At 42.4% G+C, this 17655-nt stretch overlaps 1 protein-coding gene across 12 annotated transcripts in view; it reads right to left on the bottom strand.

Moving 5' to 3' along the window:
• Nucleotides 1-17363, bottom strand: part of LOC142029159 (Y+L amino acid transporter 2-like) — a 30474-nt gene extending 13111 nt beyond the window's left edge. Inside the window, exons 1-6 of one of the 12 annotated variants that reach the window (XM_075023563.1) lie at nt 16795-17363; nt 16271-16469; nt 13122-13198; nt 11735-11909; nt 11512-11602; nt 4904-5421 (exon numbers count right to left, since the gene is read on the bottom strand). In XM_075023563.1, the coding sequence (XP_074879664.1) occupies nt 4904-5405 (502 nt within the window). In that variant the 5' untranslated portion in view covers nt 5406-5421; nt 11512-11602; nt 11735-11909; ... (1 more) ...; nt 16271-16469; nt 16795-17363. Of the gene's footprint in view, nt 1-4903; nt 5422-11511; nt 11603-11734; nt 11910-11992; nt 12238-13121; nt 13199-16270; nt 16470-16794 lie in introns of those variants that run through there. The other 11 variants (XM_075023564.1, XM_075023557.1, XM_075023554.1 and 8 more) reach the window with 11 other exon arrangements.
• Nucleotides 17364-17655: the final 292 nt, after the last annotated feature.

Below are 17655 nucleotides of genomic sequence, written 5' to 3'. Positions count from 1 at the left end.
GAGGTAGATGAGGAAAGGTAAGGTTATGCATTAGTACCAGATATGAAGCCCAGCTGCTGGAGAAGAGAGCAGGACAAATGCAGCATGGGCAGTGCAGAGTGCTCTCAAGGATGGATCAGAATGGCCTGTTTCTTCTCTAGCACTCTTGTTGGTCTTTGCTTCTGTTTCTTTGACCTGCCTATAATCTACACTTCAGTTTTGAAAGGAAAGAAAAGGATTTTGTAATGCTTAAAGTGAAAACCATTTAGAAACCTTTTGATATAGTAAGGAAATTACCATCCAACCACAGATGCTCAAAGAACTTCTTGCCTTCATTATCATGAGTGATCATGCATATTTGAAAGAGTGTCCTGTCAGCTGTCAACGTAATAATAGACCTATTTACAGAAGCGGGACCTGATTTGCCCCCACTATTTCCTGTTAATATACCAATACTGTGCAATGGGGACAGAACGTTGTTTTTATTCTGGTATTAAAAAACCCCAGTAGGTCATATAATGATTGTTCTCATGCCTAGGGTCAGGTTTGAATATAATTTTTAAATGTCTGTAAATAATGACTTCTATAAACCTTGCTCTGGTAAAAGAAGGAGGGGCGGAGGGATAACCCTCTATGTCAAGAAGTGGATATAGTGAAGAGCTGTCTCTGAAGAATAGGCACAAGCAGGTTGAAAGCTTATGGGTAGGAATTAGAGACCGAGGCAACAAAGGGAACCTTGTGGTTGGTGTCTACTACAGGCCTCCTGATCAAAAGGAGCCTATTGGCAAAGCCTTCTTACTCCAGCCACAAGAGGCATCACACTCGCAGGTTCTCGTCCTGCTGGTGGACTTCAACCACCCCGACATCTGCTGGAAAAGTAGCACGGCGAGCTGTAGGCAATCCAGGAGATGCCTGGAGAGCATTGAGGATAACTTCTTAGACAGCCCTACCAGAGGGGATGCGATACTGGGCCTGATAGTCACCAATGCAGGTGAGCTAACTGGGGATGTCAAGACTGGAGGCACTGGGCTGCAGTGATCATGCACTGGTGGAGTTCACAGTCCTGAGGGGTACGGGTCAGGTGAAGAGTAAAGTCAGCACCCTGAATTTGAGGAAAGCAAAATTCCAGCTGTTCAAGGAGTTAGTCAAGAGGAACCCCTGGAAAATGCCCTCAGGGACAAAGGAACAGAAGAGAGCTGGAAGATCTTTAAGGACACTTTCCATAGAGCACAAGAGCTCTCGATCCCCACGTGTAAGAAATCAGGAAAGGAAGGCAAGAGACCGGCATGGCTGGGTCAAGACCTGCTGGTCAAACTAAAGGGCAAGAAGGAAATCCACAGGCAGTGGAAGCAGGGACAGGTATCCTGGGAAGAGTATAGGGACGCTGCCCAGGTGTGTAGGGATGGGGTCAGGAAGGCCAAGGCGCGGCTGGAGCTGAACTCGGCAAGGGATGCAAAGAATAATAAGAAGGGCTTCCACAGGTCTGTCAGCCAGAAAAGGAAGGTCAAAGAAAGTGTACCCCCTGATGAACAAGCCTGGCAAACTGGTAACAATGGACAAGGAGAAGGCTGAGGTAGTCAACAACCTTTTTGCCTCAGTCTTCACTGGTAACCTCTCTTCCCACGCCTCTCGACTGGGTGGACCACAACACAGGGACTGGAGGAGCAAAGTCCCTCCCACTGTAAGAGAAGATCAGGTTTGTGACCGCCTGAGGAACCTGAATATACACAAGTGTATGGGACCTCACGAGATGCACCCCAGAGCCCTGAGGGAATTGGCTGATGTAGTTGCCAAGCCACTCTCCACGGTATCTGAACAGTTGTGGCAGTCAGGTGAAGTCCCTGATGACTGGAAAAAAGGAAACATTGCACCCATTTTTAAAAAAAGGGCCAAAAGGAGGACCCTGGGAACTACCGACCTGTCAGCCTCACCTCTGTGCATGTGAAGATCATGGAACAGATCCTCCTAGAAGCTATGCTAAGGCACGTGGAGGACAGGCAGGTGATCCAAGACAGCCAGCATGGCTTCTCCAAGGGCAAGCCTTGCCTGACCAACCTAGTGGCCTTCTATGATGGAGCGACTACATCAGTGGACAAGGGAAGAGCTACAGATCTTGTCTATCTGGAAGTCTGTAAGGCCTTTGACACATGCCCCACAACATCCTTCTCTCTAAACTGGAGAGAGATGCATTCGGTGGATGGACTGTTTGGCGGATGAGGAATTGGTGGGATGGCTGCATCCAGAGGACAGTGGTCAACAGCTCAATGTCCGGATGGAGATCAGTGACAAGTGGTGTCCCTCAGGGGTTCGTATTGGGACCAGCACTGTTTAATATCTTCATCAATGACATAGACAGTAGGATCGAGTGCACCTTCAGCAAGTTTGTGGAGGACACCAAGCTGTGTGGTGCAGTTGACACGCCTGAGGGATGGGATGCCATCCAGAGGGACGTGGACAAGCTTGAGAATTGGGTCCGTGTGAACCTCATGAGGTTCCATAAGGCCAAGTGCAAGGTCCTGCACCTTGGTTGGGAAAATCCCTGGTATCAGTGCAGGCTGGAGGATGAAGGGATTGCGAGCAGCCCTCTGGAGAAGGACTTGGGGGTACTGGTGAATGAAAAGCTGGACATGAGATGGCAATGTGCGCTCACAGCCCAGAAAGCCAACCGTGTCATGGGCTGCACCAGAAGAAGCGTGGCCAGCAGGTCGAGGGAGGTGATTCTGCCCCTCTGCTCGGCTCTGGTGAGACCCCACCTGGAGTCCTGCATCCAGCTCTGGAGTCCTCAGCACAGGAAAGACATGGTCCTGTTGGAGCAGGTCCAGAGGAGGGCCACAAAAATGATCAGAGGGATGAAACACCTCTCCTTTGAGGAAAGGCTGAGAGAGTTGGGGTTGTTTAGCCTGGAGAAGAAAAGGCTCTGGGAAGACCTTATTGCAGCCTTTCAATACTTAAAGAGGGCCTGTAAGAAAGATCGGGACAGACTTTTTAATAGGGCCTGTAGTGATAGGACAAGAGGTAATGGTTTTAAACTGAAGGAGGGTAGATTCAGACTAGATAAAAGGAAGACATTTTTTGCAATGAGGGTGGTGAAACACAGGAACAGGTTGCCCAGAGAGGTGGTAGGTGCTCCATCCCTGGAAACGTTCAAGGTCAGGCTGGACGGGGCTCTGAGCAACCTGATCTAGTTGAAGATGTCCCAGCTTATTGCAACGGGGTTGGACTAGATGACCTTTAAAGGTCCCTTCCAACCCAAACTATGACTCTATGATTCTAAACGTGGCCTATACATTGAAAGAAGATTTTTATGCTCTATAATTTAAAAAAAATCTCTGTAGTAGAACTTAACCATATACCTCTTTCTTAAAAGTACAACAGTATTTATCAGTAACTGTTAAAATTATAGGGTTATTTCTTAAAAATTATAAAGTAAGTGTTGACTGAACTTTTTAATACTGAACATTTAGGAGTCATTTATGATGCTATAAAGTGCTATTTGAAATACCACAAAGGACATATATACTGCATGTCTATATGACATATGACAGGTATCATGTGCTGCAGAGTGTAATTAAACTCAAGGCAATGTGACCTTGCCATGGAATTCCCACTAAATTCTACTATATAGAGAGATTTAAATATGTTCTCTTCACTATGTTAGTGAAATGCCAATTAAATCCATGCTACTGAGCCTTATAAAAAATTGTTCAAGCTAGTAATAAATTTGCTATCTGACACTGCTGAATTGTGTATCACAGTTAATATAATAAACTGCAATTTTCCCAGCAATTGGGGTTGTTACTGGAAATGCTTGTTATAAGCCTAGTCAGTGGTGATGCAACTAATTTGCTGTATGAGAAAGCAGCAGCTACCAGCCACACCTGGGGCATCAGCTCAGGAATCAGAGGTACTAGAGCACGCAGTTGTGTCACATAGAGACTATGGAAAGAATAACTAAGAAAGGGAAGCCTTAGAGAAACATCAGCATTTGAAGACTACTCACAAGTGTTGGGGTCTCATGACATGCACTTAGAACGCTGGGGAAAGAAATTTTGATCTAATAAATAACTGCTTTCCTGTGCAAGTGGAGAATCTCAGCTGATAAAGTCTTTTGGGGTAGGATTAGTTGCCTTTTAGACTGCTGAGTGGTCATGGTGGTCTCAAGTTATACCATGGACCCTTTTTCAGAAGTGAACTTCCTCTGCACCACAGTGGCAAGAGCCAGGGATGCAGAGAAAACACCTTTTCAGAATTTTCTGTATACATTATATTATCTTTAATTAAAATTACTTATAGTTTTGGAAGTTTTTGTTGAGTTGTACCATTTAAGCCATTTTTAAAAGATCATGCTATAGCACAGCCTCAAAGGAACACATACCCTAACCTGAAAAACCCATGTTTATAAGGAAAAGAATCTGAGTACAGTCCATCTACTGGAGGATAGATATGTAATGCTTATCCCTGTGTTCACCTAAGACATACAGTCACAATGAAGTCAACTCTGCAGAGTGTCTGATTACACTACACAATTTCTCTAGAGACAACACTCATATTAGGCAGAGTATGTTTAATTCCATATGAATTTTAAGATTTTTTTGTTCATATTTTTTGATTTGCAAGAAATAGGGGAGAGAGAGCATGGACCAAATGCGGGGTGCCAATTAGGCCAATGATCCATAGAGATATATGTATCTTTAATTAGCAGTCATAGTTTCACCCAGCCAAATTGTTGTAATTCTCCTCTCCCCTCTAATAATCCTAGCCCCAAATAAAATCCAACTGAATAAAAGATCATTAGTTCCTAAGAACATGTTTTAGAGAGGCAATGATTATTTACACAGAAGGCAAAGGAATAGAAATTCAGAAAAATCTCTCTGGGCACCTACAATTATAGTTCTTAACTTGTAGGAATCATAAATTTACTTACATATACAAGCAGCTGCAATCAACCTGACTGCATCATATGGCGGCTCACAATGAGGAAAAATTGGTTGAACAATATAGTTGGCAAACGTGATTGCTATCACTGCCTGGGTTGTTGGTTCGATAATTAGGAAGGAAGACCATAGTCTGATGAAGGCCACAAAAGCACCAAATGCTTCCAGGATATAGGCATAACTGGCTCCAGATTTAATGATGGATGTTCCCAATTCAGCGTAACACAAAGCTCCGAACAGTGAAAACATCCCACCAAGCGCCCAGATGACTAGAGAGAGTCCATAGGAAGCACTGTACATTAAAACACCTCTGGGTGATACAAATATCCCAGAGCCAATCATGTTCCCTACAATTAAAGAAACTCCATTTAGTAATGTGATTTCTTTTTTCATCTGCATTTTTTCACTTTTCTCTGCCATATTGTCCATTTCAGCTTTTCCATTCTTAGTTTTGGATTTTTTATTGCAGCATATTTGCCAGGGGGCTGGCATCTTCAACTATCATTACCTGAAAACAAGAGGAGAAAACATCTTTTGTAACGCACATGGCATCAGAGACATGGATAAGATAATTAGCATACAAGGCATAAACAATACTAAGAACAATTATTTTGCTTGCTTTTACCTTGCAGTCCAGGAACCACATACCAGTGAATTTTCTTAACTTTCACTGTTCTGTACCTTTTTAACGGACAAATGTGAGGCCACTGTCCTTGGTTATAGATCCTGAAGCTTTCATGAACTCTCAGTTCACTTTTATTATTTATCTTGAATTGTAATTCTATGTTATGTTACTGAAGTTACCTTAGGGAAGAAGGAGACACTGTACCCCTAGAAACATGTCCTAATACAGCTGGATTGTCCCCTACAGGTATACCTCTCCCTAAATTTTGCTCTCATCCCAGGAAGAACTTTATTTCATCATTATTTGTTTCACTAGATCACATCCATCTGAAAATTACCTGCTGAGGAACACAAGAGAAAAGAGAGAAGATGATACTCAAAAACTCCAACCTCAGGAGGTTAATGTTAATATGAGGATAAAGAAAAGAGCTTTAACTATTCCTAGAGATGAGATAGCTGCTGCAGTGAAGAGTGCAGCTTGTTTAGTTATCAACCTCACTTGACTTCCAGGTAGAAGCTGCTAGCATGCATAGGGATTGAGTTTTGAACAGCTTGTCCTTGGAACACTTTTGTATAAGGAAGTCCAACAAAACACGACTTTAAAAGCTTCCCACTCCGGTGCTCACAGGGCAGGATCCAAGTACGCTGGGAGCTGGGAAGAATGACATAACTGCATAGCTGCATCGACAAACCAGCCCTGTGCACACATCGCACCTCTTTGGGGCTGCGGTCCGCAGGGATGGGGAAGGGAAATGTAACAGCCGGGACTGCAGCCAACTGTCTCAACTCGGGTCCTGCTGACTCATAATGATGCTTACTTAGAACAATGAATTTTTTTTGGTGCCTGTCTCAAAAGAAATTTATATCTCCTTCTCTTCCCCTCTCCACACACACTCTAAAACACTTCCAGAGAAAAATTCCTCAAAATCCTATGGGCTAAAGCCAAGTTCTCCGAGAAGAACAATGCTCCTCCACGCAACACTAGCCAAAAACATTTGATCACAAATTTATGTTGTTAAAACTTGGGTCAATGGCCAGTTTAAATCAACCAACCTGCCCTCTCTAAATTTCCTGAAAGGTTTGCTTTCTGTTGCAAAGTATGTCTGTTTTAGCAGCGCTGAATAATTTAAAATTATATGTGTTCTTTTCCAGCTTTTTTTTTGGTGCAACTCAGTTTCTTAGTTGATCAAATAACTAATAAGGCCTGATGAGGATTAAAGATTAAAAGATGTGAAACTCTCTTTAAAGATTAAATGCTTTTCTCATCCCAATGGCACTTTCTGTAACCGCAGGAGCACTGTGGGAACACTGGAGTAAAGTTAAATATTGATTCTTGCCATAGGTTTTCAAGAGTGACTGCTGAGTCTCCCATCTTTTGGTGACTTCCTCTTCACATGAGTGACTCCTCTTACTTCTCATTTTGTCCCTCTAAGAATAAAAACCGTCACCTTGGCCTGGGGGGAGGAGTTCCAGGCATCCAATACACCAGTCATGTATCTTCCTTAAAATTCCTGTTAAGCATTTCCAGTTTACTACTATGAATACAATTTTTCTGCTTCTGTGAAAGAAAGGAGGGAAAAGAAGTCACCCACCCCCACCCCCCCGAAACACGAGCTAGTACTTCCAGAACCTCCTGGCTCTGTCTCTGCTTTCCATGTCTATGTGAAATGTTGGCAGAATCCCCCTCCCGTGATCGCAGCTGTCCGGAGAGCCCACCAGGACAGCAGCAAGCTAGAAATTTGGGCAGAACTCTGTATTAATGCAACTTTGGCAGCAGAAATGGTTTAAAATCACCTTGTCCTTTTTGTGCCTGATCTGGGAATTATGTATTTATTTATTTATTAGTATTTTTTTTTATTTTTAAATGTGGGTCATTCAGAGCTCTGGCTCTGAACCAAAAGACATAAATGTTTGAGTACAGCTCAATGGGAGTGAGAATTTTAAATTCAGCTGTTCCTGAGGTCATGTGAATGTGAAGCTATGCAAGTAGTGATCAAAACCAATGGCTATCAGTTTTCCTGAAATAAAGTCTCACTGATAAATGAGATAAAGTTATTTTCCTGTAAAGTAGGATACATAATGCAATTGGTAGGTTGTCACTAGTACAGGTAAGTTGTGTATAAGATATCAAACCTGAACTTTGATGTCTAGTACGATGACCTGGTAGCTAAATGGAATTTGAGCATTTAAACTGGCAATGCTACTTGAGTTTAGTAGAACTTTTACAATCTGTAGCTTTCAGGAGAGCACTAAGGTAAAGATTAAATTATTTTCTTAAGTAACACAATGTTTTGCATATTTTTTTCTTCTCTCTTGTGCTGACAAAAGATTATTTCAGATCTCTCAAAATGTTAACCAGAGCCATGTAGGGAAATATTTCTTTCATAAATAAGTGACTGTGGATGAAACCATTTTGAAAGAAAAACAATTAGAAGAAGAAACAAGTTCAAACTTCTGTACTTTGAGAGATGTCCCATTAGCAAAACTTTTAACCTGAATTAAGTCCACAAATAGGTACAGCCTGAGAATCAAAGGATAACAGATTCAGTTTCCATAACCAAGATGTGTAACTTCACTGTGGTTAAGTTACCCTAATTTATATCCGCTGAAAATCTCCAAGAAAGTAGCAATTTGAGAACAAAATATTTTAAACAGCTTCTGCCTGTCCCTCCCCCACCCCCCCAAGCCAATAGCAATATTCCCACTGGCTTTGGCAGTGCATTGATTTCATTCAGTAGGGTCACAATGTTGAAGCTGTTACTGATTTCTTTATTGAGAACTATGTCTTCCTTAAATAATCAGAGTCTGCCTGAGCCAGGACTCATGCTAGTTCTCAGCAAAGTCTTCATGCTATTAAAAAAATAGTGGAATATAGGAAGTAATCTCCTGTACAGATCTTCCCATATAACAGCAAAATGAGAAGAAATTTTTTGTCAACTGTGTAAAGAATTTACTGCTGTTACAATCCAGGCAGGGATGAAAACAATTTGAGGATACGCCCAATGTCTGTTGCCATGGTCTAACCCTTTCCCTCATAGACAGTTTCTGCTATTTTGTTCCTACTGAACCTGGCCCATAGTTCTGCCCTACTGTCATCGCTGTCACTTCATCCGCATGCTGTGCAATGCATGCAAAGAATGCAAAGAACCTCCCTTTTTTAATTACTGCATTATATAAATCTTTTCATTCTCGGGAAGCCACTCTGAATTCCTGTCTGCTAGAGGATTCACTGTAAGGATTTGTCACCTATTATAATACAGGATTTTTGTAACATGAAGGAAGGTCCCTGCTCTCTTGGTCCCCATGGACTGTGACAAGCCAAAAGAATTACTGCTCTCTGGAAATCAGAGATTCAGACAGGCGTCAACATGCCGATGTGCCTCAGAGGCTGCAGCAGGCTAAATGAGACAGCTGCAAACACTTGCCTGTGACTTGTGCCAGCAAGTGATCTCTATGACAAAACTTCAGAACCCTGTTTTCATGCAGGTCCTGCTCTTCCTTAGGGTCTCCCTCAACAAATGGAGGAAAATTTTCATCTTAGAGAAAAAGCAGAATGCCTTGCAAGCACAGACAGGCATAATGGCCCTAAATCCTTTGCAATCTTGTGTTTACGTGTATGCACAAACAGCAACAGAAAGGAACTTGTAGGTGGACACCTGAGAAGTTAAAGAAAACAATAACACCATATACAGGTAATTCTCAATAGCTCATTTTTTAGTCAAGCCACTGCCAGAATTCATACAGAAAAGTGAAGGAAGAAGGGACAGCTTGACAGTAGTTGAAAACCAGAGTTAAAACCAAAGACAGTTCTTCCATAAATTAGTGCAGGACTGGTTTAGCAGGGCAGATCAGACACTTCCCATCCTTCAGGGATCTACAGCCTCATGAGTGATTGCCTCCTTCTTGAGGAGACCTTTGCCAAATGATTAAGCAAGGCTTGGTCAGGGGTTATGGGAGTGTGACATCTTATGAACTGCTCCATAGACTTCCAGAGGGACCAAGCTCCTTCTATTTGTTAGGACATTTTGAAATTCTCCACTTTTAATTCAAGAAATACTAGTAAATAAATCAGAGGATCTCTCTCAGAGACCCAATATTGTTCCCTTCAGCAGATTCCCTTGGAAACTGAGGGCAGTTAGAAAGTCACCTCCTCTCAAAGATGTTGGAACATGCTGGACATCAAATTTACTCCTTAATATTATTTCAGATAATTTCATGGCCTTTTCTTTAGGTGATTGTTGTCTACTGTCACATAATTTCTCAATAATGAAAGTCTGCTATGTCATCAATGAACGCCGCAGTCAAACCAGGCAAGAAAACCGGTAAAACCCCAGTATTTTCTAGTTTCAGTTAGAAAACTAATGATATTAAGGATGACATTTAAAACCAAAATCTAGCATGTTTTAATTATGTTTGCATTAGAAATCAATATATGTGTAGAAAGCCATTTTAAAAGTCATGAGCAATCTGTTATTTTCTCCAAGTACACTCTGGGTAATTTTCTCCTGTGTGTAGCAGATTGACCAAACATAAAAAAAACCCCAACCAACCATATAAGTTTATATTAATAGCTATTGGAATATGAAATCCGATGAGCCAGCAGTTTTCAACATGACCAAAAATTTATAGATCAAACTTCAAAACACTGTGGCTGAGCATGAGCATCAACAGGTCTTAAAGGGAGTATTCGTGGCAGATTATACTGTTGAACGTTTTCCAGTGAGAGAGGACATCAAGCAAACAAAACAAGTTTATGCATTATGAAGGAACAGCGTAAAATAAAACATTCTTAGTAATAATAAAACCACCAAACAGCGATAAAAAATCCACTTTGATCTCCTCTGAAGAAAACATATCCCACTCAGTAGGAAATGAGCATATTTCCTTTTAGTTTTTAAATTTTATGTTTATAAAAATATTCACTGAATAGCTTTACATGCTCCAATTGCATTACTGTGGGCAGAGGCTGCTTCTCCCACAGGAGGGACTTGCTCTACCCTCAGCACTCCATTCCCACCCCAAAGCAAATCACAGAGGATATTTGAGAGAGAAGCTATTGTAGACCAAATCTAAGAAAGGTATTAAAAAGAAAAGGTAGCAGCTTACCAGAGGGTAGGTAATATGCTTGCTTCCTTTAGCAGAAAGGCTACTGTAATTGAATAGTGACTCTCTAGCTGCTGCTCTAAATAAGCATGTATCTGTTTCACCAGGATGGGTAAGTAGGTTAATACTAATATGAATTGCCTCTTCTCCCACTTTCGGTTTAGCCTTGCCTTTAGCCATTATTTATTACAGTAGCATGAACACTAAAATCAATAAGAGCTTTCAAGAAAGAAGATCCCAGACTCTCCTGGAATGTGGTTTCTCCAAACAGCCTCAACTGAGGTCATTAGCAGGCAGAAGCAGTCAGCTTAAATATCAGCTGCTCTCTATTCCTTACAAAGTTGTGATAGAAATAAGACAAAAGGAAGGGGCGGCGATAAAAAAATCTTTCATCCATGTGTCACTGAAACCAAGAACAACACTTTCCCAGATGTTAGTGTGAAGCAAATGCAGTCTAATTCCTTCTTGTTAATTTAGAAAGCCACAACAGCTTTTTACTAACACTGTACACAAAGATGATGTTTATTCTTACGGCATAACTTGCCAAAACAGAAAGATTTTCAGAGTGGGGAGATTAGCAAAGAGTGGTAGTTAACTGAAAATCACAGGTATTATTTCATTTCAGACAATCTAATGTTTTTCTGTTTACTTTTTTGGATATATTTTCTTTTAAATTTAATCTACTCATTGTTAAATATTTATCAATGCAGTTATTTTCCTTAACTGGAGAATTATATATCTGTGACTTTTCTAATAACATGATGCATGATACACACAACAGGCTGATCTAGTGTTCAGATCTTATTTTAATTAAATAAGCTCTAAAAAAAAAATCTAACATAAAAAACAAGCAAAGAAAGAAATTACTTACCCAGTGTATTCAGCTTTGTCTTCTGAAAAATATGCTGCCCTATCTATGAAGTACTTTTGGAAAGCCAGTATGGTGTACAGCACAATATCTACTGAAACAATTAAACAACCAGAAAATAAAGTCCTCTGGGCAGAGCGAAGTTAATGAATGCAAGAGCACTAAACTGGGATTTTTGTTTTCCATGAACGACAAGGCCACTAGTAAGGCAAAAATTTGTACTCACATGTCAAAGGGCATCTGCAAGGAGCTGATCCAGCAGGTTAAGAGTCTTAAGTCACTGGACTGAGTTGAGGCACCAGATAACAGGACTTCATCAGAATGGGCTACTAATCCACACAGGAAAGTGAAATAATTGAATTCACACACAGATATCCCTCCAATCAGCCTCAGTAATCCAACTGGAAAACAAGCAGAAGAGTTGCATCATGTTGCACGTTCCATACTGTAACCCACAGTGACCCAAAGGAATAATAAAACCAACCCAAATCTTTCTATCGTAAGTCAGTGCTCCTCCTATTTCTTCCTTTTAAAGTAACATCTTGGAAAAACATGCTTCTGTGATAGATTGACACAGGTCTACAGTTAATGTTTACACAGAAATGGCTGTGCTTTTTAAAAACACTATTCAAAGCAGGTATATGACAAGTATTTTGAATAAACAGCCTCCAAGTTGCTTTATCTATGAACGACGGTTATTTATCCCTGAGAGCTCTCTAAGTCTGCCCGAAAAGATTGCACAATTCCAGCTGCTTGCAAGGCTGTGGTTACGTACATTATAATATATCAAGAAACATTTTGGCAACAGAATTGTTTTGCAGGGATGTTGTTCTCTGCTGGAAGAACAGGGAAGCTGAGAGCCATGTTCCTTAATCAGGGCCTCTGTCATCTTAAAACATTTTTCTTCTGTCAGGGCAGTGTTAACAACCTATAGCCTAAAAACCAGAATGCATATTTTGAAGAATGCATAATTACTTTCACTCTGAAATTTGAACTTGAATTTGTTCTGTTTCTGATTTGGGGCACCAAACTGTTTTTTTGATTATGTGGTATGCTGACAGACTCTCTCCTCAGATATTTGCCCCTTCTTAGAGCTGGAGAGCACCTTTATATTGTTCATATATCCCCCTCCTGAGCCAGCTTCAGCCCTTTGTTTCAATTCTGTAGAGGCTACATGTTGGAACACGAAACAAAACATTTTCTTCATTAATGTTTCCCATATTTCTATTGGTCTACCCCTGATGGTTATGTCCTACTTGACATTTCCCACAAATTTACAGTAACAGCACATAAATTAGCATTGAGCAATCATAAAGCATGCAGTGTGCACGAAAAACATTTCTTGAACATTTCTTCTGTGAACACAAAATCTAGTTCCCTTGCAAAGGAAGATTACGCTTACTTGCATTTTAAGTAAGCAGGATGGATAACGTGAAGTGAATGTGACTTCCTTTATAACATATTTTTCTCATTCATTTTTAGTCTTGCAGAATTTGACTGGCACTTCTACAGTGAGGATTCTCCTGTGCCAACTTACTGCTCATAGCAATTCTTCTGTTATAACTACACATACACACTTTCGCTTATGCAACAGCAGAGCGAGGTACACTTGCCTGAATAAGCCTGTGACATTTTCTGGTTTCTTTCCTAGAATTCTGTTACTGCTCAGGAAGGCTTTTCATACTCTGCACTGGAAACAAGAGGACTTCAATTATTTCCAGAGCCCTCTTCATTCATACCACTGCCCAGATGCACCAAACAGTTCAGCTACACCTCTGCCACGTCCTCTGCTCCCTCCTGCCCCTTACCTCTGCCCCCTGCGTCTTAGTGCTCAGCCAGCACAGGCTCCTGCAGTCCCCGTCTACAACGGGCGCACTTACAATTAACCCTGACTGAAAAAATACTGCCAAACACCCTCTGCTATTAGTCGCAAGAGTCTGAATGACAAACAAAGGCCACCATTTGTGTCATCCTGGTAAAATCAGATACTTAACGTACTTTCCCATGAAGTTGGTGCAGAACAGAGCATAGTGCACAGACCACACCAAGGAATGTCTACCAACCATGGTAACTCAAGGTATGGGAGCAGAACACAAGGATCAGCCACTACTAAGTGACTAGGTGCTAAAATGGTATATGAAATCTAATGGTAACAAGTGAAAAATAGTATGTATAGTCCTACGTTTCTATTTTTCCCCATGTACACGTAAACAGACTTTTTTACGTGTACATTTTAAAGGGCTCTCAATGAGCTGTTACAACTCAGAGAAAAGCTTTTATTGTCAGCAAGAACAGTGCTCTGAAACATCAGCAGCATTCCTCCTCAGCATGAAAAAGCTGAAAAATCTCTTAGAAATTGCTATGAAGAAGTGAGGAGTGCACAAAATACTGTTGTGCATTGGAAGGTGCAAGGGGGAAACCAACCAGCTTTCCAAACGGTAGTCCTCCCGAGTGCTCGCAACCCTTTCTCTCACAGAGCAGGGTCCCACTTGCCACATCCACAGATCTGGCATGACTGCAGCAGAGACCCCCGGCGTGGTGGTCTCTTCCTGACAGAGAGGTTGTGCATGAACTGCATGACTGTGCCTGACTGTCCTCACCGACCCTGGGCTTGCCGCCACAGCCAAAATCAGTGCTGAGTGTTCCAGTTGCACAGAAACTCTGTTCCTCTTTCATAGCACTGGAGTTAAACAACAGAAGAAGCGGCAGACGTTGACATATCGGCTCATACATCTGTCACCTCCACACACCGTTCAGATGCCCAGTATGGATCAGGTATGCAGCCTCCACCTCCCTTTCCCCATGCCTACCCCAAAGCTTTCTCCTTACTCCTTCTTCTGTATCCCTCGAGTCCTGACTGTGGCTGCCCCCTCATCCATTTCACTCTTGAGGAAATCTGTGCTTGCCTAACACGAGAGGGCAGGTTTATGGATTCTACTCCCTCACAGAGGGAGGTTCAGGGCCCAAGGAAAGAAAAGGGAGATAGGACTGATTTCTACTGAGTGGCCTCAGGATTTCCTTGGAGGGCTGAGCTTTGGCTAGAACAACACTCATGGCCTTACAGATGCATGTGTGTTCAGGACTGAGGGTAGAAAATTACTTATCCTGCAGCTGTGCCACCTCTGGGTGATGGCACATGAAGAGGCGCAGCCCACAGTGATAGCAGCAGTGTGACAGCACCATTCCTGAATGTGACTCTGTAGGCCAGATATGTCATTATAATTACTGACTAACCCCAAGCTAGTTCCCTACTGACAGGCAAGAGTCAGCAGGGAGACTTCAGAAAGCAGCAGGACACTCTTTTCCCCTCAGCCAGGTGTCCTACCAGTGGGTCCTCATCTTCTACGTCCAACATTTCCTCTCCGCTATGAGGAGTCTGAAGGGTGGGTAACTACCACAGTTGCCTTGGCAGCACCTGGAATGGCTTTGGGATCCGTCCCACTCATTCCTCAGGGCTCCTCCACTCATCCCCATGGCTTCTGGGGAACAGCAGCTCCTGGGGCGCTGGCAGAAAAGCTGCAGTGGGCACACTGGCAGGCTGCAGAACCTGCCAGAGGCAGCTGAGTGCAAAGGTGCAGCAGCAGCACCGAGAAGGATCAACGGCACAAATCACAAATTTAGATCAGCTTGCCAGCCTGTACAGGTACCATCATGTACTCTGCACAGCACGTAAAGCTAGGATGCATGGCGTCTGTGCTGTGCTCAAGTTCTGTTTGCTCTAAGGCAGAAATTGCTTTCCATGAGTTGGGAAATGCAAAGAAGATGCAGACCCCCAGACGTGAGACATCAGACGCCACCTGGCAGGCCAAGGCTTTTTACACATAGCAGGACCGCTTTTACCTTCTTACACATAATTAAAAACAATAAATTACAAAGTTTGCAACTCATGCAGACCCTACTACAAGAACAACATATCGGCTCGTAAGAAGATACCTCTAAAGAAGCCTCTGTTCTAGTTACTAAAACCATAATTCAGGAAAGCTCTTAATACAGGATGAATTTTGGACACACATCTAAGAAATGTTATTTTGCTACCTTGCATGACACAAATCTTTCTTTAGGCACTACTAATAATGAACAAATATGGCTTAAAATGTGACATGCAGTGAAACACACAGTTCCAGCACCAAACTTCCACTAGCGAGGCTGGCAGCTTTCTTCAGAGCCTGTCCCTGCTAGGCATCTTCAGGTCTGCTCTACAAAAAGCACAACCATTCATTGCACCATTGTGCTGGTCTCAGCTACCTAGTTTGAATTTTACAGCCTTCAGGGAGAAGCAGGATAAAATGCAAATTCCAAGTTTCTGCCAAAAACTTACTTTTAAAAAATTAAACCCCCTCTTTTTCTAAGAAATTATACATTGTATTCTTGTGATTCAGTTCACAAAATAAGACAGATATGGAAAAAACCTAAGTTGTTGGCAACTAGTAATGGCCACGCTGAAGCCTGAATCATTGAAATGGGGCAGGTCTTACATCTCCATAGGTTTCCAAACAGCCATTGCTTAGGATTTCTCATTTATCTGCTCCTTTTTATATGGTAGTTTAAGTAAATTTCAGCTTTTCTGATGCACGAAGTTTGGATTTTCCCAAATTTTAGATAGTGTTAGCAGAATTTGTAATCGTTTATTAGTGCTTGTAAAAATCATTTGCTTGTGCTGTGTTCCGACAAACTAAAACCAGTAATTTTTTTACTAGTTTTGAAGCCACCTAGGTAAAGTCACTAAGAGTTTCTGAAATGAGCTGAAGAAAATACCACGTACCTTTTCCTCTCAGGTGGCCTCATTTGTGCCTCAACATATTAGCACCATCCTTCAGACAAATAAGATAGCAGAGATGTCGTCCAAAGAAGGTTAAGTCAGGTCATGGCAGAAGATACACTTGCACATCAGTTCCAGCCTGGCAGGGCAGTGCATACTTGGATCTTTGCACAGACCCAAACTACTGCTCATCTTGTAAATACTAAAAGTAAAATTGAATTATAAGTTTGATCCAGCAACATGAGATGAGAAGTATTTATAGCAGATGACAAAGGTAAGGGAGTCATTAACTAAGGAAATGTAAAAAGGTGTTAACTGAGGGTTCCCTTGTGTCCCGATCCAATATCAGGGAGGGTTGTTAAATGATCCCGAGAGTGAGATTAAGACACAAACAAGGTCAGATGCTGCACAACCTTACAACTTTTATTTCCTACAACAACCAATAACTGCGACAGAACAGAGGGAGGAAGGAGAAAAAGAGGCAGACCTAAGCAAGAGAACGGAAGAGAGGTAGCAAGACTAGTTACCGCCACCATGAAGCCAGCAACGTCCCACTGAGTCGGTTCCAATGCTGGTGGTGGAGGGTCAGGTTCCTCTGCTGCCAGTGTGGTGGGTTGACCCTGGTTGGATGCCAGGTGCCCACCAAAGCCGCTCTATCACTCCCCCTCCTCAGCTGGGGGGGAAGAAAATATAACAAAAGGCTCGTGGGTCAAGATAAGGACAGTTTAATACAGTGATAGCAAAGGTCACGCGTGCGAAAGCAAAGAAAAAAACAAATGATGTTATTCTCTACTTCCCATCAGCAGGCGATGTCTAGCCACTTCTCGGGAAGTAGGGCTTCAGTACCTGTAGTGGTTGCTCCGGAAGACAAAATGCCCCCCCTCTGTCTCCCTTTACTTAGCTTTTATATCTGAGCTGACGTCATATGGTATGGAATATCTGTTTGGTTAGTTTAGGTCAGCTGTCCTGATTGTGTCCCCTCCCAAGATCTTGCCCTGCCCCAGCCTGCCATTGAGGGGAGGGCAAAAATGTTGGGGAGACAGCCTTGATGCTGTGCCAGCACTGCTCAGCAGTAGCCAAAACACTGGTGTGCTATCAACACCTTTCTAGCTACTGATGCAGGGCACAGTGCTATGAGGGCTGCTGTGGGGAGTATTAACTCCATCTCAGCCAGACCCAATACACGTGTCTTTCCTTCAGATCCAGGTGTCACGGTCCTTCCGATGTCTTCCAGGTTCGGGTCTTCCGTCGATGAGAGGGGAGTACGCAGTTCTCTTATTGTCCCAGTCCCCACAATTTCTCGGAAAAGTCCACCCATTTCCACAGAACTCATTACCCTATCGGGCAAGCACAGCTTGGCAGGCGCGGGTTTGGTGGTTTCTTCGGGG

Source organism: Buteo buteo, chromosome 3, assembly GCF_964188355.1.
Source record: "Buteo buteo chromosome 3, bButBut1.hap1.1, whole genome shotgun sequence".
NCBI lineage: Eukaryota > Metazoa > Chordata > Aves > Accipitriformes > Accipitridae > Buteo > Buteo buteo.
This window is presented reverse-complemented; position numbering and strand designations above follow the sequence as displayed.